The 18,499-nt window shown below is 41.7% G+C and overlaps 1 protein-coding gene across 2 annotated transcripts in view; it reads left to right on the forward strand.

The window, feature by feature from the left end:
* The window catches only part of ATL1 (atlastin GTPase 1), a 283,253-nt gene that overhangs the window by 68,311 nt on the left and 196,443 nt on the right, over positions 1-18,499 (forward strand). For both annotated transcript variants that reach the window (XM_078659723.1, XM_078659724.1), the window contains exons 2-3: positions 11,045-11,292; positions 13,941-14,075. In XM_078659723.1, coding sequence (XP_078515849.1) covers positions 11,045-11,292; positions 13,941-14,075 — 383 coding nt within the window. The remainder of the gene's footprint in view (positions 1-11,044; positions 11,293-13,940; positions 14,076-18,499) is intronic.

Genomic DNA, 18,499 nt, shown 5'->3' on the forward strand with positions numbered 1-18,499 from the left:
AGCATCAGTAGCTGCACTTAACCATGGACTGAAGAGAAGAAGATTGAAGGAAAGAATGCATGATCTTAATATTTATTGTTTTGTCTGTTTGGAAGGGTATGAGGGTATGAGTGTGGCAAGTGTGGAACGAGTTTTGGTCATGAGCGATGAGTAGTGGATTGCACTTCTATGGTCACTGTAATTACTTATGCCTGTGGTGGCATGATGTAGAGAGACAGTGCTAATAGGGTGATTCCTACATTCCAAGTGGGCAAATAGGTTCTAGTTCTTGGGTGGGCATGGTCCTGAGCCATCTGAAGACTTCCATGTATTGATCTTTGAATCTGTTTATTGATCAGCAGATCTTGCAGCATCTGCTTGGGAAGAGCCATATATTTACTTCTTGAATTCCAGATTTTCTTGGATGTTTCTGATCTTGAAATTATGGAATTCCTTACTTTTGATGCTTCTATGGAGAAGCAGTTGCCTTTTATGCGGTTCCTCATCTGGACAGATTGGTCTCTCTCTAAAAGAGAGCACAGAGAAGAATTTCAAATAAAAATATATTACCCATGTGCTGCACCCAGTCTAACCAATTGCAGAGCAGGTGAAGATGCAGGTTTGCTCCCATACCTATGCTTCTTTTCACCCTGATAGTTCAGTGAGGTGAACAACCATTACAACGCAACTATTACAACGACATACCATTACCACGCAACTATTACAACTAAAGTCATTACAACGACTTGCGCTGGGGGGCGCTCTAGGATAAGGAATAGTTTAATTTACTATACAACACCTTCCCTACTATCCACGGGGACTGGAGTTGGAATAGTAAATTAAACTACTCACTATCCAGCACCCCCCAACGCAAGTCGTTGTAACGACTTGCGTTGTAAAACTTGCGTGGTAAAGGTATGCGTTGTGAAAGCATGCGTTGTAATGACATACATCCATTCAGTGACATTGAATTTGAGTGCAAATTTACAGGCCCCAGATCATAGAATGTTTAAAGAGCAGCTTCTCCTCTAAATAGAACTTTGGTGTATATCTGAGCAGTGCATTTCACCACACTTAACATGTAATCTGCGGACCGGAACGTCAAGGCAATGGTGCAGCTATTGCGGTAGACAAGACTTGACAATGGCTCCCTACTAGGCAGTTTTTCTTTGACCCAAACATTCACCGAGCCTTATAGACACATATATATTTACTCTAATCAGACACAAGCTTTGTTTGTTAAGATTTAAGTGTGTTAGAATCCCATAGTTGTAGCCTTTAGCCACTTTACGAATGAACTTTTCATTGCAGCAATTTCTTTTCTTATTCCTTTCCTACAAAAACAGTGGCACATGATTCATACCTTCTATGAGTAAAGTTTTCAAGTGTTCTCAGATTTGACCTGAGCTTATGTCATGTCTCAGAAGCATTGTTTCCGAATCACAATTTAAAAATCGCGATCTTACTGATATCACGCAAGTAAAACCATACAGGCCGTGCCTTCTGATGGCTTAGCACAACAAAAGGTCCCCACCTTCCTCGAATGTCAGAGTGAGCTCATTGGCTAGAATATCACTAATGGAATGTACAGAATCTTGAGAGTTATTACTGCATAGGTTCGTCTAAGGTCTGACAATGGGGGGTGTTGCTCCTAATCATATACAGCTGTTGATGTTAATGTGAGTCTTGCAGAGCTGGGTGGTGTAGGTCACCCTGAAAAAACCCTCTTTCTTCAACCCTGTTTGTGACTAATGATGAATATCCCTCCACCTCTGGTTGGACCACCTTACCCAAGGAGAGCCCAATCATCCAGAAATTGGGTGAGTTCTAGAAAAGAGAGCCTTTAACACTTTGTAGAAGGTGGAGTGCATAGAAGTGAGGCAAATGTCTCCGAATTCTGCGAGCAAAGCGGGAAAAGGTATGTTACCTTTTTTGTTACTGGAATGTCCGGCAAAGAAGTAACTTGTTCTTAGTTCTGTGTACTTCACCAAAGATGGCGCACTACTTATGTTTATAAAATGGTCGAGAAGTATGTAGGCCTCATGGTGGTTTGGAGGGTCGTAGGTGTATGTGACTGGACATCCGAGTGGTTCATCTGTACATCTGTGTTCAGTCCCTTCATCAGCTGCTCTTTACTCAGTGTTGCATTTCACAACAATGCTGATGATTTGTAAATTGCATTCAGTCTGCTGGGTGATCCGAACAGGGATCTAAGCGGGATTAATCAGCTGTCCCATTTTAATCAAAAATGGATGAACGAAAACTAGACGAATAAGGAAAAGAATCACCTCATACTCACAGAATCCAATCAGCTGCTGAAGAAAATAGTTCCCATTTTTGAGATGCTTCAAGTGGGTCAAACTCTCATGCCGGATACTTTTAAGGCTAGGACTTTGGAGACGATGGTCTACACCAATATGTTATCGATGCCCACATAAATTCAGTTGTGCCTTCATTATGTTTCACATAGTGCATTCTCCCATTTGTCGTTGAAGGCCGTACAACCTTTGTTGCTCACATCAGCATTGGAGTAAATTTCAATTGTGGCACTTCTTCCCTGATCAGTTGCATCAAAAAATATTCAAAAACTGCAGCAAGAGCAGTAGTGAATGTCCCCGGAGAACATTCTTCCCTTCAGTGTTTAGGAGACTTCAATGACTTCTGGTCCAGGCCAGCATCTCCATGCAAGTTCTCACAGTGATCCATTTATTGAGCTTCTACGAACTAATTAAAGAAAACGTTTCACCTGTAAATCCCCACATGTCCCCACAGTTTGGAGGTCAAGGGCATATTGACAATCCCCCAGTTTAAAAGATCACCCGCAAAAGTTCTAAAAATGAAAGTGTGTGTCCTCATGTAAAAAACCAAAAAAAAAACGTAACTTGTGCTATGTAAAGCGCTCTGATACCTGATTCGGTTCGGGTTTAGTTTGCGCTATATAAAACTCTACAAAAAAAAAAGTTGTCATTTAACTCTGCGTGCTCCTCCGTACAGAACCTCCTCCCTCCACATATCAGCTCTACAGTTTCTTCCTCAGTTAAGGCAAGTGATGCAACTTCTCAGTTCCATCTCCTTTATGTTACAGGCTTTTGGTTCAGTGCTAGGATGCTGCCTCGTTGAGGGATGTGTGGACTATACAAATCCCCGATTAGGATGAGATTAATTTGGGTATCACACAGAAGCCAAAGAAGTGACATAAGAAGATGAGTGATGTGAGGAAACATCTTGGATTCTGTGAAAAGGTGTGTAGAGTAGGGCAGTGTGTAGAATTGTTCTAAATGCTGCTAAAATGCCCTGGGCAGGACAACAGCGGAGTTATGTCTGTACTGCCCACCTGTACTGACCTGAGATGAAAGATTTAAACTTCTCTAAAAGGTGACATTGATATTGGTCCTCCTTGTCCAAATTCCAGTATCTGATGAGACTGTAGTGTAATTTGGCCATTACAGGAGTGGGTGAGATGCTTAAAGGGGGGGAGTTGCTCTGATCATCACTGTACAGGTAGCAATCAACTGGCAGCGCAACGTAGAAGAAATTCAGGTTTGCACTGATTTAGCTTTAGTGGCAAAGAAACTTCCAGTTCATTGGTCGTTCAATAAATTATTTTAGCCAAAGGATGTCAACTTGAAGTTAGATTTTACGAATATACTTCATTTGGGTATCTAATCAATCCAGTTACTGCTGGGAGTACCCAATATTGCTTCAACACTGATAAGGGTTAGTTGTCGGTCTGGGTTAGTTGTGGTTGCTATCTAAACAGGTAACAAATCTATGTCAATATTTACTTCCACTGATTCAACTAAGACAACATGAATCAGCTATTTCAAGTTACATGCATTATCCTAAAGTCACAATATCTACTTATTTTATTGTTTATGCACTTATTTTAAGTGTAAGCATCTCCACTTATTCTTGGGAGTTACATTTGTCTGCAATTTGTATGCGATATCTACTTATTTTATTGTTTATGCACTTATTTTAAGTGTAAGCATCTCCACTTATTCTTGGGAGTTACATTTGTCTGCAATTTGTACGTAACTTGTAGGTCCCAAATGATTACTGTTCTCTGCTGGGAGGACAATAACCATTTGCAACCGAGCAAGAACTGGTTTCTTTCTAGACATTGGTTTTCCTTGAGGCATGGTGCGAATATCAAGATATTTAATTTGAAAGGACTATGGAAATAATGCGATACTGTAGAAATGAGACCCAGGACCCACTATTTCTTCATCTTTGGGAGGCCCCACTGTCTCTGTGGTGGATGCTGGAGGATTTAAAGTGACATCTATTGTCTACACATTGGGAGATGCCACTATCTAGAAACCATCTCTTTTACCTTAGATGTTCAGATGCCACCGAGAGAAAAACTTCTTCTCAGATCTGCTGTTATTGCTAGTGTAACAATCTTTATTCACTTGAAAATACTGTGTGGAACAGAATAAAATAACCCATCGTGTGAAATTGAAATCTAGGTTGAAAGATCAAAACTTATTGTTACAAAAGCCCATAATTTGAATCCAATTGCGAGAAACTCGAAGTTCAAAATTATATTTACGAGATACAATTTTGGTAAAATCTGCATGAGAAAAATTGCAATAAGTAGTGAGGCATGAGAAAGCCATCAGGAAGGTGTACTTGGCTATTTGTGACCATACAACATTTCAATAGAAACTGTCATTTTGTTAATCATGCAAAATAGTAGGAAAGCGTGTGCTCGAAGGCTTAGAGAAAAGGGCAAATTAAGAGATTTTTTAAATATTATTTAAAAATATATTTTATTCAGGATATCACTCTAACTTCAGTAGATCTGGATAATTTATTTTCCAGGGTATTTTCTGTAAACTACACACAACAGAATCTTGTGCTACTTAGGGTTCACTAAACTGAATAGTACTTAGAGGATACTTTACAAGGATGCGGGAAGGGAAACCACCCGGTTTGGATGATCGTACTATGACTTCTTTCCTATGGTTCCCCCATTTTATTTTCACCTCAATAGCACAAGTACATTGGAGAGTGTGTGATAGATGAGGGAACCCTTGGCTTCCTTAGACTATCATTAATAAATAATCATACTCAAAGGAAAATAACTAATGAGCAGTGACTTCTAAAATGTAAGGTGACTCCAAATGTCTTTAGGAAGAAGTTACCCACTCTTGCCTATGTCATGAAGCTACGTTGCTTGGTCATGGGTATGTAGCAGTCCTGTATGAAACTGATTAGAGATAACAAATTCAATTAAAACAAACACTCCATGACATAACAGAGAAAACTTGGACAATTTACTGTAAACAAAATAAATAGGTTCAAAACCATGATGTTGAACTTATCCAAAACAAGATTAATCAGGCATTTTTCTAGATGGGCCAGGGAGCTGTTTTTCAGATAGCTCATCATCCCACTCCATAGAGAGTTTAACAAATTAGTGTAGTCAAACGTTGTATTGTATTGTAATTGCATTTATATAGCGCTTACTAACCCTGACGAGGCGTCAAAGCGCTTTTTTTTAGTGAATAGCACCCTACTCCAGAACCCATAAAGGATTAGTGGTGAATTAGTATAGTGAAATATGACATTAATTTGAGCGTTGGACAGGTTAGTCTGTTATTTGGATTGAAAAGGGTAGTGGAGGGATAGAAGAGGGAACGATTAAGAAAACTTTTTTTGTTTTTTTAGAGCTCCTGGCAGTAAGAGGAGGCTTGGCAAGAGTAAAAGTGAGGTGGAGGGGGAAGGGTTAAGAAAGGCTTGTTTTGGGGATCTGAATAGTAAAAGAAGTATGAGATGATGTAAGGAGGGATAGAGTAGGGAAGAGTCTAGAAAGGGATATTTTGGGGATCATAGTAGTGGTATGGGGTTTGGGATGAATGAGAGAGTAGCGGTAGAGGATATATTGATAGTTATAGGGTGGTGCATTGGAAAGAGTAGTAGAAAGAGGTTTTGAATGAGTCAGAGAGTTGAGGTAGAGGATATATTGAGAATGGTAAAGGGTAAGAAATAGGGTAGTGCATTGGATATGCTGAATTAGAAGAAAAGTAATAAACATATAGATCCATAAGTACATGGAGGGTATATAGATGCATAAAGGAAGGTAGTATATGTAAATTAAAGATGCATTAAATAAACTCCGCCTTTCAAGTGTTGTTGTACTTTAAATACATTTTATTTATATATATTGTTTGTAATTCAATATTGAAGCAATTTTAGATAAATAGTTATGATAAAAGATTTACTTATTTATGCAGTCACTTATATACATGTTAAAATCATGGAATAATGTAGCTATCAGTAATATGTACATTTGTTAAGCAGAACTAATGAAATTCAATAAGTTTTAGAAACATAATTATCCTACACGCTTATACAAAGCAAAACACATATATAGGTACATATCTATAGTACAAATAAATGCTTATAGGCAGAGGGATATGCTGTATATTTCTGTTTGCGTATGATGGTTATGTGGGGAAGAGCCATTTCTTGAGTAGTTTTCTGAAGATATGGTGGTTATCCATGGATCTTATGTTGGGGGATAAAGAGTTACATAGTTTGGCTGCTTGAAGAGAGGAGGATGTGCCACCCATGTTTTTTTTCTTGTACGTTGGGTTTTTGAAGCGAGGTGCCACTCTAGAGTGGGGGCTCCTAAGTTGAATGTGTTTGCTTATTTTATTCCTGATGAAGAGCGGTCCTGTTCCATGTATCGCTTTGTGGGTGATACAAAGCAGCTTGAATGTGGCTCTTCTGTCAACCGGTAACCAAGTCAGGGAAGATGTGGTCTTGCGGTTTTATATATAAGAGTAGTCTGGCAGCCGAGTTCTAAATACGTTCCTTTTCATGGTCGTTAAAGGTGATCCATGGTGGAGGCTATTGGCGGGATCAAGTTTGGACAGAACAAGGGAGTTGGTAGCCTGGAACTTGTGTGGATATCCCAAAATGGGAGAAGATTTGTCGCAGAGTTTTTATAGTAACAAAGCTTGATCTTGCTAGTTTGTCAACTTGGGCATTCATTGATAGCGTGGAGTCAGTGGTCATTCCGAGGTTTCTTACTTCCTTCCATACTTTAGGCGGTGTTCCCAGATTATCAGGCAAAGCAGCTAGTGGGTCATAATGTTTCCAATCGCCACCTGTGAGTATTTCCATTTTGGAAGCATTCAATTTGAGATGGCTCCACGTCATCCATTGATTCACGACTCTGAGACAACTGAAAATTGGTGAGTTTCCAATGTCTTTAGGGCATTCCATGTCAAGGAGTATTTGCGTGTCATCTGCATATTTACAGCACGTGAGGTGAGAAATTGATTGATCTGGTAATGACTTCATGTAGCTGTTGAAAAGCATTGGCGAGATGATAGAGCTTTGAGAGACAACTGCTTTTGTGAAGCACAGTTTGGACGAGAAAGGGGGGGTATGGATGACATTAGTTTGTTGCGAAGGTAGGATGTAATCCAGTCTAGAGCTGTCCCCTCTATGCCGGCTTCGTAGAGTCTTTGTATCAGAGTGTCATGGTCAACGTGTCAAAGGCAGCTGAGAGGCCCAAGAGAGTAGCGCAGCAACCCTGTTGCGGTCAACTGTGTTCTACAGGTCATCCCAGATGGCAAGGAAGGCAGATCTTGTGCCTCTTCCTGGATGGAATCTCGTTTGGAAGTCTGAAAGTATGGCATTATCTTCAATGAATTGTGACAGCTGGGTGAATGCTGCTCTTTCTATCAGTTTGCCCAGGAAAGGTCCATTTGTAATTGGTCTGTAGTTGTCAGGGTTCAGCATGTCCAAGTTTGTTTTCTTCAGAAATGGGTGTACATATGACTTTTTGAGTTTTTCTGAAAATATTCCGATAATTAAGGAGTTGTTGATGAATCTTATTACTGGAGTGGGAGCAGAGGTTGTTAGAAAAATTGTCTTGAAGCAGGGTCGGATTGGTAACGCGGACACTCTGGAAATGGCTGATGGGCCTGTAACCGAGTTCCAGCTGTGAGCTGCTTTTTTGGGCTGCCTGGGGCTGTCTGTGCTGTTAGGATGCCGCCAGGGACCTAGTGGGTGCCTGAGTGGCCTTTCTAGAGGCAGATGGGTGGATGTATCACTCCCTTTCTCTCGATGGGTCGGCGCATTAATGTATGCTGATTGAGAGGGGGCAGGGGGCCTGAGCAGAAGTGGTCTCACTTGCATTCATGTGTGTCTCAGCAGTGTGAACTAATCTGTACATTTTTTTAATCTAAATGAAGTAAAAACCTGCCCCCCACCCCCTTTCTTTTCATAAAACTTCGCCGAAGCAGCATTTTGCAGAAAGGCAATACAAAAATGTGGGCCACTTTTTCTGGTGTGCTGGGCTAATTTTTTATCCTAATCCAACCCAAGGGTCAGAAAGCTGCCGGCAGGCCTGCTTGATTTGTCCAGATCCATAAATTCATTGTGTGAAATGTGTAGGAAGGAATGGAGAGCCTGGGTTACAGTATTATTGGATTGTTGTTTTGGAATAGGGTCAGCACTGGTGCTTTGTCTTTGGTTTAAGTATGAGTCCAATGTGTCTGCTTCGGCTGTGCAATGACTTGCCAGTTTGTCTGCGAAATCTTGAGTAACGGGACGAGCTCCTTCTAGGCAGTTTGGTTTACGGAATTCATAGAGATTTTTATAGAATTCTTTATTTGGACATTTAACACTTGGAATTCTGTCTGAATAGCATCTTTTCTTAGATTTTTTGATACCTGACTTGTATAATCTGTCAATTTTCTGTAGGCAAAGTTTGTCTTGATTGGTGTTTGTTTTGAGCTAGTCAAATTGTAGCTTTCTAATTTGATCTTTTATCTCTTTTATCTCTGTATTTCTCTATGGTGCTTGTTTTCTTTTGTTCTGTTGTGTGGTTTTTAGTGGTAGTAGGATATCAAAAGCTTCCTGTATCCACTGATATAGTTTTTGAACAGAATTTATTGTGTCTAGATCTGTACTGGATGTTAGTTGTGTTTCTAAGTGTTCCAAATTGAGTTTGTTCCACGGTCAATAGGTAGATGCACATAAGGTAGTTTTAGGTGCTGTGCTTAGTGTTGTTTAATGTTGGAAAGCAAGCAAACGGTAGTCTTACCATGTGACCGGAGTCATTGTTAGAAAAAGGTTACTAGTTTTGTATTTGCAAAAATTACATCTAGGATGTATCCAGCTTTGTGGTTGGGTTTGTGGACAATCTGATGCAGGTTCAGGGCATTTAGGCCAGCGATGATTGTTTTCAGATGGGGCTCTTATTTATAATGTTGGTTTAGGTCTGGAGAGATTAAGTTTTCAAATGTAGTTTTATGGGATGAGTACAGTTTGTTAAAAATCTTATTGCAATATAATATATTTACAAAGAGATCGCCCTGTCCATGATTCATGATATATAGAGGAAACATTGATATCTACCTGCAAAACCTTCCCAGAGGGGCAAAGCAAAAAAAGACTTCAGTCAACAATAAAGTAGCTTCAAACGCTCTGGCAACATGAATATTGTATAGCAAGTGGACAGACAGAAAAAAGAGAATGACATTGAAACTTTATTATATGTTGTGTTTGTATTGGGTCCTATGAAAATGTGTTCTGCACTCATGGGGCCTCATTTACGAGGTTTTGGCTCAGGGCAGTACAACAAGGAATCTTGCTGTGCTGCCCTGTGTCAAAAGATAAGTGCAGGAATGCGCCGTATCTAAGAGATGTGGCACATTCCTGCCCTTTTCCCATGCGCTGACGCACAATGGGCTGCCATGCGCCAATGCAGGCACCATTGAACTATGGTGCAAGGGTGCCTGTATTGTAGAAGCAATTGTTTTTGTATAGGAAGGGACACCTTCCTGCACAAAAACAATCACGTGATATGCAGAATGCAGCACACATAGAAAGAGGGGAATAAACTAGGAGAAATGAGGATATTTCTCCTTGTTGTGCCTCCCTAACGCCACCCCTGAGTTGGTTTTAGAATCTGATGCATTCCCAGGTTTACGATACCGCATAAATCTAGGAATGCTTCAGATTCCATGGGTGTTGCATGGGACACCCACATCAGGAAGTATGGAACAACCCTTTCATGCAGTGTTCTGCGTGAAAGGGGCACATATTTACCAGGCCATGAAAAGCCACGCAGAGTGGCTTTGCGTGGCCTTGTAAATATGCTGCGTCACATTACGCCGCCGGAGGGTTTTATAAAGTGCCACTAGGGGGCCTCGTAAGCATTTCTCATGCATATATGGGCAGTAGCTCGGTCTAAGGAAACCTAAATACTAAAATACATTAAAAAATAACCATTTACTATTAATGACATGTTTCTATCCACTGATTTTCTACTTTCCAAAAGATCAATTTCTTCGCAATCCCTCCATCTAGACAATTCTTGTTAGAACATATTTTATTCCATGTTTTCTGTACCGGAAATTTTGTTGACTTCAATGGTTTGCTTCTTCACTGTCACCTATCATACAATCATTGCATGGAAGCACTCAGAATGTGTCCACAGTATAACACATATCACCATCACTTGTAAACATCTGGGACAAATTCAGCATTGCTATTGACACAATATCTGTTATCTGTTATCTTGCTTTGTGCTGTAAATAGTAGATGGTACAAAAGGGGGTGGTGATGGACTGAGAATCTGAACCAATCAAACACTCCCACCCAGTCAAAAGATCTGGGTTTGATCCATCACCGTTCTTTAGCCCACTCTGCCACCCCAGTTCAGACATAGCCCGGCTTGCTTGAATCCAGTGGCAAAGTGAGCAAGGGACTCACGTCTGAGCATACCCTGCCACACTTATGGCGGCCAAAGCGGTACAAAAGGGGGTGGTGATGGACAAGTTGTCACAAGTTGCTCCAAGTTGCTCCAAGCACTTACTGTGGCCTTGCAAAGGAGCATTTGGTGTGGAAATTTGATAGCTTCCAAAAAAGACATTGGCTAGATATGGCACGTACCATGATATGTTTTTACTAATGTGCAGTGTGATGTAGGAAATGCTGTCTTTATGGAAGCCCTCTAGGCTAGAGTACATCAATTATTAAAATGGTATTACCACACATCCAAGGGATTTAATTCTAGTTCTTTGCTGTTTTTTAGGTGGATTTTCAGACAGGAATTATGACTGGAGCTCAGAAGAGGAAGAAACTGAGAGAAACGCTAGACCGGTCCAAGTTCTGGTTGTTAACGATGACCACTCCTTTGAATTGGATGAGTCGGCGTTGAATCGGATTCTTCTGTCAGAGCCTGTTAGAGATAATGAAGTGGTGGCAGTGTCTGTGGCCGGGGCATTTCGGAAAGGGAAATCATTCCTGATGGACTTCATGCTGAGATACATGTACAAAACGGTAGGTCTCCAAGTGCACTGCTCCCTACTTGTGCTATTATTGGTTGTGCTTGATCCATTCATGTCCCTCATTGCTTAATAATGACAGAATTTACAGGTCATATGCGACTGGTTTACTTCGTTTGAGCACCGACCCTGGGATGCAGTTCTTGGTAAAAATATATCACCCAATTCGCAGTTGGGTCATAAAATCAAACTGCCTGGAACATCCATCTCAATTTTGTGTACTGCTGGCTGTTATTGTTAAATTCCCAATAAGGCTCCATCTCCGAAAGCCCTTTAGTCGTGTCAGTTTGCTCATGTAGTTCCTGTCCCGTAAGAGGGTCTGCTCCGTGAGTTTAGCCTCCTACCCGGTCATTTTGTTGACCTGATGCCATACTTCGATAACTGTGTGGGTGTACACCCCGAAGGAGCGGATTACATCTCCGTTTTCGGTACAGCTCCGTTCGATAGTTACCATTAATCATTGCTAGACGGTCCACTATGTACGCCGGCTCCTCAAGGGGGAAAAATGCCCAACTATTAATGTTGACGAGTTGGGAAGTCCAGTAATATTGTCTAATATGAGGAACGGCCAAGCCCCCATCATATATTCCTCGCTGGAGTTTCTTGAGCGCAATCCTGAGGCTGCAATCCCCCCCGACACTCCCCTCAGCAACGTACGCTGTTCGAATTCAACAGATTGGAAAAATGTCTCCGGTATCTAAAATGGTGTGTTTTGAACCACATACAATAGTCGGGGAGGGCCATCATTTTGAAGAGAGACGCTCTGCCCACCAAGGAAACATGTAGTCGTCTCCAGTGGGTGGCATCGTCCCGAAGACGATCTAGTTGTGCCTGGATATTTAGGCGCATGAACTCATTCTCCAAGTGTGTTATCCATATGCCCAAATATTTGAAACTGATACAAACTTTTAATCTTTTTTAAGGAAAGCAGGAAGTCTACCTTGATTGAATGTAGTAAGGGAGCACTAACCTCTTAGCGGCCAACTCAGGCACTGAGGAGTGTGTCCAAACCATTACCTCCTTCTCAGTGACCTGTTCATATGGTGTTTACTTCTGCACAATTAGCTCTACCAACAGTACAGAAAGTACCATCGTTGGCAGTCTCAGAGGAGAGGGCCGGATTAGTCCATGTCGAGGGGACTCTGCCTCTTCCTGCACTCTACCTTTTTTGTGGATATGTGAGTTAATTCAGTTGAGTTGCCTCACCAGGCGTCTTTGACATAGTGGAACAAAATACTTGACTTGGGCCTATGACTGCAGCCTAGTGCAATAGCTGGACTGTTAGTGTTTGGAGCTGGTAGGCCTCTAGCACCTGTAGAGGAATATTTAGAAGGGAGAGGTGATTGGTTGTCTCTCAAAGAACCCTATTCATAATATGAGTAGGTGTCATGTCATTCAGAATAACTCCTGAATTTCTTGGAGTAAGTCATACCTACTCATGGAAAAAAACTTTGTAAGGCAAGTGTAAATTTGTGGCAGGGTTTTAGTACAAAAGCAGCATGCATGAACTGCCCATTTAAAACATGTGACTCCCATATTTTATTTAAAGAGGTAGGATTTAAAACACGTTCAAAAGTAGGGTTTGGGCATGTTTTCCTTTCTCAGAAAGGTGGAGGAAGGCATTTCTTAAGACACCCCTGGTTCAGGTTTTCTGCCATAGCCAGGTTAAATTAATTGCCATTGTTAAATGGATGAAAGATACTCCCATTGATGTATTTTGAAAGGCAAAATTGGACACTTCAAATTCAAATGGTACAAATTTCAACTTGCAATGCCACTTTGGTTTATTGTGTCAAAGTTACTGTAAGAAAAATGCTGTTAACATGGATTTAGAAAATGTGGCTCAAATAATTTATTTTGAAATCTGGATTGCAAAATTGGATTGAGGACTCTTTCTCAAAGAAAGCATCTTTGCAAAATAGCATGAATGCTGTGCATTTTAAAAAACAACAACCTGGTACTATCCTCTTCATCACCCACTAAAGGCTGATTTCATTTTAGTTTTTTTAAAGAATAGGATATATGTGGAGTGATTTGAAATACAACATCACATTACTCCTAAACCTTTTTCTTTTTCTTTCTTCCTGTTGCTCCTTCAAGGCTGCTTAAAAATGGTTATGGAATATGTTCATCCTAACCCTTGTCAATTTCTTCTTGCACAGCACTCTTACTTACTAGGTTTGTGTATCCAAACATCTTGCTTGCCAAGGTTGATTTAAATGATGTCAGTGTAGCTCCAGTCGAAATTATTTATTTTCACCCTCATGCCTGCTGCTTGCTTATTCTTTGTACTTCTTTCACCCATCTTCACTTAGCCCACAGGTGCATCATGGGTGGTGTTCACTGAGCCATAACTATAGCATTAGAAGCAACAGCCACTGCATAACCTTTGCTTTGCTAAAGACAATACTTTATCCTTGTATAAAGCACTTGGATACTCAAGCTACATTCAGGGACATAAGGTAACTCACATCACTATTAGGAGGTAAATTTGCAGTGACAAATGACAATTTGAGGAGGATGACATTGTTTTGGAAGGTCTAGTTAGAAAATGGTCATTCAAGCTGGCTGCTTGCATATTGTGGCAGATTAGTGAATACATTTGTGAGATAAAGTAATGCTGAGCTGTGTTTACATTTTTAGGAACCTGTCGATTGGCTGGGTGACTATAATGAGCCACTAACTGGCTTCTCGTGGAGGGGAGGCTCAGAAAGAGAGACCACAGGCATTCAGATATGGAGTGAAGTCTTCTTGGTGGACAAACCTGACGGCAAAAAGGTATTTGAACGAACACATTTTCAATATAATAAGCTACTTATATCGCTCTTTTGTAATGGCTGTGAGTTAGACAGCTCCTTATATGTCTTATTTCCTTCGATAAAAATTAGGAACATAAGACAATGAAAAAATAACTTAGGGGTCGATTATGATTGCGGTGAATCCGCATCCTCCGGGCTGGTGGAAGCCACCGCCGGCCCGGAGGATGCGGATTTACCGCCGCGGACCCTGAAAACACCCCTGCCAGATCATGATGGCGATGGAATCAGCGGCGGACGGCAGGTCCGTCCGCCGCTGATCCGCGGGGTGTTGACCGCAATTTGGTGGCGGTGTCTGCAAGACACCGCCTGCCAAATTACGATGCGTGTGCAAACATGCTTTTCCGTGGCGGATTTTCCGCCGTGGAAAAGCATGTGGAGATTTGCTTCTGGGGGGGCCTTGCAGGCCCCCAGGGTGTCGGGGGGTGGGGGCTGCACATGGGGGGTACCTTTGGTACCCCCCTGCATTTGCATGCACAAAGCGGCAGGCACCGCGCGGTGCCTGCCGCTTTGTGCATGCAAATGCAAAGCATGCATATTTAACATTGCGGCTGGTGCTGCTTTAAGCAGCACCCACCGCAATGTTAACTATACGGGATGTGACCGCCAGGGTGGCGGTCACATCCTAATTCCGATGGAGGGAATGCCGCTGCCCCTGCGGACGGTCCCTCCACCTCGGGGGTGGCGACGGACATCCTAATCGACGTCATAGTGTGGCGAGATTGGAGAGAGGAGGAATGGGATACTTCTCCTCAGGCAATCGGGTAGGGGAGGAGGTGGTTAGAAACCCAACGATTAACTCTCCAAGACTGTAATTTTACGAAGAAAGATGATGAGCAACAAAGTCAGGTATGAAGTATTTGTACACTGTTTTGGTAGAATGGATATACAGCACATTGTATCTGACGATAATGATTCTGTTGTAAAATTAATTTTTTTTAAATAGACAAAAAATAAGTATAATGTGCAGTCAGATCTGCTAGCTTCAGATTACTGGGATGTCCAAGTAAATGCCTTTCCCTCTAGATGAATGGACATACCTCACAGCATTTGCTATCTGTGTCTGCAGTTATTTTATAGTTATGTTTCTCTTCTCTGGGGATGGCGCCTGAACTTTCATCCTACTCCTCTCCACACCTCTGCTGTTTATGACCAAGTTCAAGAAATGGAATCCTACCTGGATGGATCCTTAGCAACTGACCCACACTGCTTGTATCTCCATGACTTTGGACTCTAGGTTGAATTTAGGATTCCTGACAAGCAGCTCAAAATCTTTGGGTTTTCCACACTGCAGAACCTACAAGAGTTCATGCGCAGATGTGAATGAGGCTCCAGAGGTCTGAGGTGAGTTTTTCTTCTTTAATACAGGCCCCTAATAGGAATTCTTTTCAAATACGTTTTCCCAGCACATAAGGAAATATTTTAAGGGAGCAACAAGTATTCAGGTACTGCTTAAAATGAGGAAACAATGGGATTCTGACGCAAGAATGGCCCTGACTACCGTAAGCGTTAGATCTTAGGGGGTCCTGATGTACAGCAAGCTCCTCTTGAGAATTATTATATCAACATCTGCTCCTGGAACCTACATGGATTTGGCAAAATGCCCGTGGATGAAGATACAATGGACTAGCTATATAAATGTTATATTATTTTATTACAGAAGACCTGGAGTCTCTAATCTACCCCAATAATTGGGTATACGGAACATTATATTCCTGCAGTGAGGGCCTTACGCTATGGTCACCCGAGAGGGGACCTCTCCACCTTTATTTCAATAAAATATAAATGATCACAGGAAAATATTGACCTGAGGGTTGAGTGGCTGCATGCCACTATGCTAGAGGTCATAGGTCAGCAAAGACAGTCCTAGGACTCCGCCCTCTTAAATGTTTACATTCATCCACGCAAATCAGACAAGGAGGAAGGGGTCTCAGCCTTGTCGACTTTAATCAAGACTCTCCAAAATGTATATCAAAACTCACACCTAATAGTTTTGGATGATTTCAATATCAGACTGTTCCAAAATTCCATTAATCCAAGCCTCTCCAGCTCGCAGCAAGGTAAACAAGCATTTGCAATGCAATATGTCCCCCATTTGCAAGAGTTTTAGCTATTGGCATTGTAAATGACAATCCCTTTTATTTATGTGTTTTGAAAACTTGCAAGCTGTGCATAAACATGCACTTTGTGCTTACAGTCCTTGCTTATGAGAAGCAAGGCTGGCCGTAATTGCGCCCCTTTTACTGCCAGCCTTGCTTCTCGAGTGCAAGGACTACAATTACACAGCATGTGTTTACGCACCGTTTGCAGCTTTTAAAAACTCATAAATAAAAGATATCTTGATAGCTGAAACTCTTCCAAATGCATGACTTGTTGCATTGCACTGTTGCCCCCTGAAGCTTGGGAGCAGTTTGTAGAGTAACAGAAGCAGAAGCACAACGTTTGGCTTCTGTGTACTTCTGACAGAACCATAAGTAATATTTGCCAACGCAAATCGAGGAAAGAAGGACGTGGTGGATAAAGAGAACTCTCCAACGGATGGTACACAAGTCAACTTCAGAATTGGTACGATGGCTGAAGCGTCTTAAAGCAGCGCTGAACGGTGACAGAGCAGAACTCTGAAACAAATGAAAGTTGGTCCTGGGGCAAAGAAAAATAAATATGGGACTACAGTGCTACAAAACCAGTTTTAAATATCACTTCCTAGAAGCAGTGCAGTTTGAACCAAGGAGAAAAAGACCATACAGATCAATAGGCATTGTATCTTTATATCGACAGGAGCGCGTTGTAGCCTACCTTCCCTACCACTCTGTTGGCTCTGTGATCTATGAGGACAGATCATTTGCTCATTCCTGGTAAACAAGAGCAGATGCCTTACTCCCAGGAGGACACAAAAGACAAGTAATCAGCTACTTCATACTTAAGTCTGTAATTATACAAATGAGGCAGCATAATGTTCTTCTTCTTGCCTTCTAAATTATTTTTAAAAGGGTAATTAAAAGTCATATTTATAATAAGGACACTGTCACTTCCCTGTTAATTTATAAACATGTCTTAAAATCTTTCTTTTCATTTGCTGTAATCAATACTTGCGCCAACACCAGTAGATCTTTTTGCAAAGGGCAGCAGTGGATGTCTGTTTTTCTGTAGATTCTTTAATTGCACTAAAAATGTGTCCTTTATTACCTCAACCTCGCGGATATTGGAACAAAGCTCCCTGTAAGTGGACGAAGCTTCTGCTGTAAGTAGATGGCCTCCACACCCACTTCCACAGATACATTACTTCTGGTCTAAAGTGTGGAAAAGAGAAGCAAGCTCAAATAGGTGCACTAAAGAGTGGGCACAGCTTTCGTATCAGGGTCAAAGATTAGCAGTTTTCGAAACTGGCAGTGAATAATGTACTTAAAGACAGAGAATGAACCAATGCATAAATCTCACATGGGCCCCTGTGTGGCGAGGGTGGGCCACTTACCTGAGCGTATCTTGCTGCAATTAAATGAAGAGCCCAGAAGCGAGCATCGTATTTTGGACAGTATACCAGGCGCTCTCCGGGAGAGAGGGTCATAAGACACGTGGCAGCAGCCCCTCGGGTGGCGAGTATGCCCTGTGAGAATAAATCCAATTGTGCTTCCTGCCATTAGAAGTAAAGATAAAGTACGATGTAATGCACTGACATGCAGAAGATAAAGCGGACAGGGCTCCACATTTAAAAGTGTAAGTGCATTGTGTTGTGTAGACGCGGACTGCTGTTTACACAAGATGGTGGCATACAGCTGCTAGACGGGTTAACTCTGGATTAGAGAGGGGCCGGCCGTAAGTGTTGCGTTAGGGCTAATGGGGTTGGAGGTTAACACTTAAGCGTATTATACATTACAAGGTTAAAAAAAAGCTCTTGCCAATGGCAAATTAATCTCCTGCCCCGATCCACTAATTTAAATTAAGCAACCAAAAAAGCATGAGAGGACGTGAAAGTGACAGCGACCACGCTGTGTTTATTTAGTAACCTGATCCACGACGTGACAAGGAATGCAGCTGCACCCTGCACGCCGCTGCTCGCTCCCGAGACCCAAACGCCATGGGAGTGAACATTTTAAGAAGAGGTGGGACATGCACCCGCCTTTGGCCATTTGTGTGCTTTCATTACTGAGAGCCACATGTAAAGGCCAATCAAATGTGTGGACAGAGTCACACCAACACGGAGAAGTTTCTGGGAAGTTTGGAGTGCTCACAAGAAGCCTCCCATAGAGCAGCGCATGCACGCTGCGCTAGGCTCAACCTAAAAAACAAACAGCAATGGCCAATCATCAAATTTCATGACTAATCACAAGATGAGTTAACCCCTTAAAGTTCGCCAAAAGCTCGAAAATCAAGGCTTAAAAATGCTGA

This window comes from Lissotriton helveticus, chromosome 9 (genome assembly GCF_964261635.1).
Source record: "Lissotriton helveticus chromosome 9, aLisHel1.1, whole genome shotgun sequence".
NCBI lineage: Eukaryota > Metazoa > Chordata > Amphibia > Caudata > Salamandridae > Lissotriton > Lissotriton helveticus.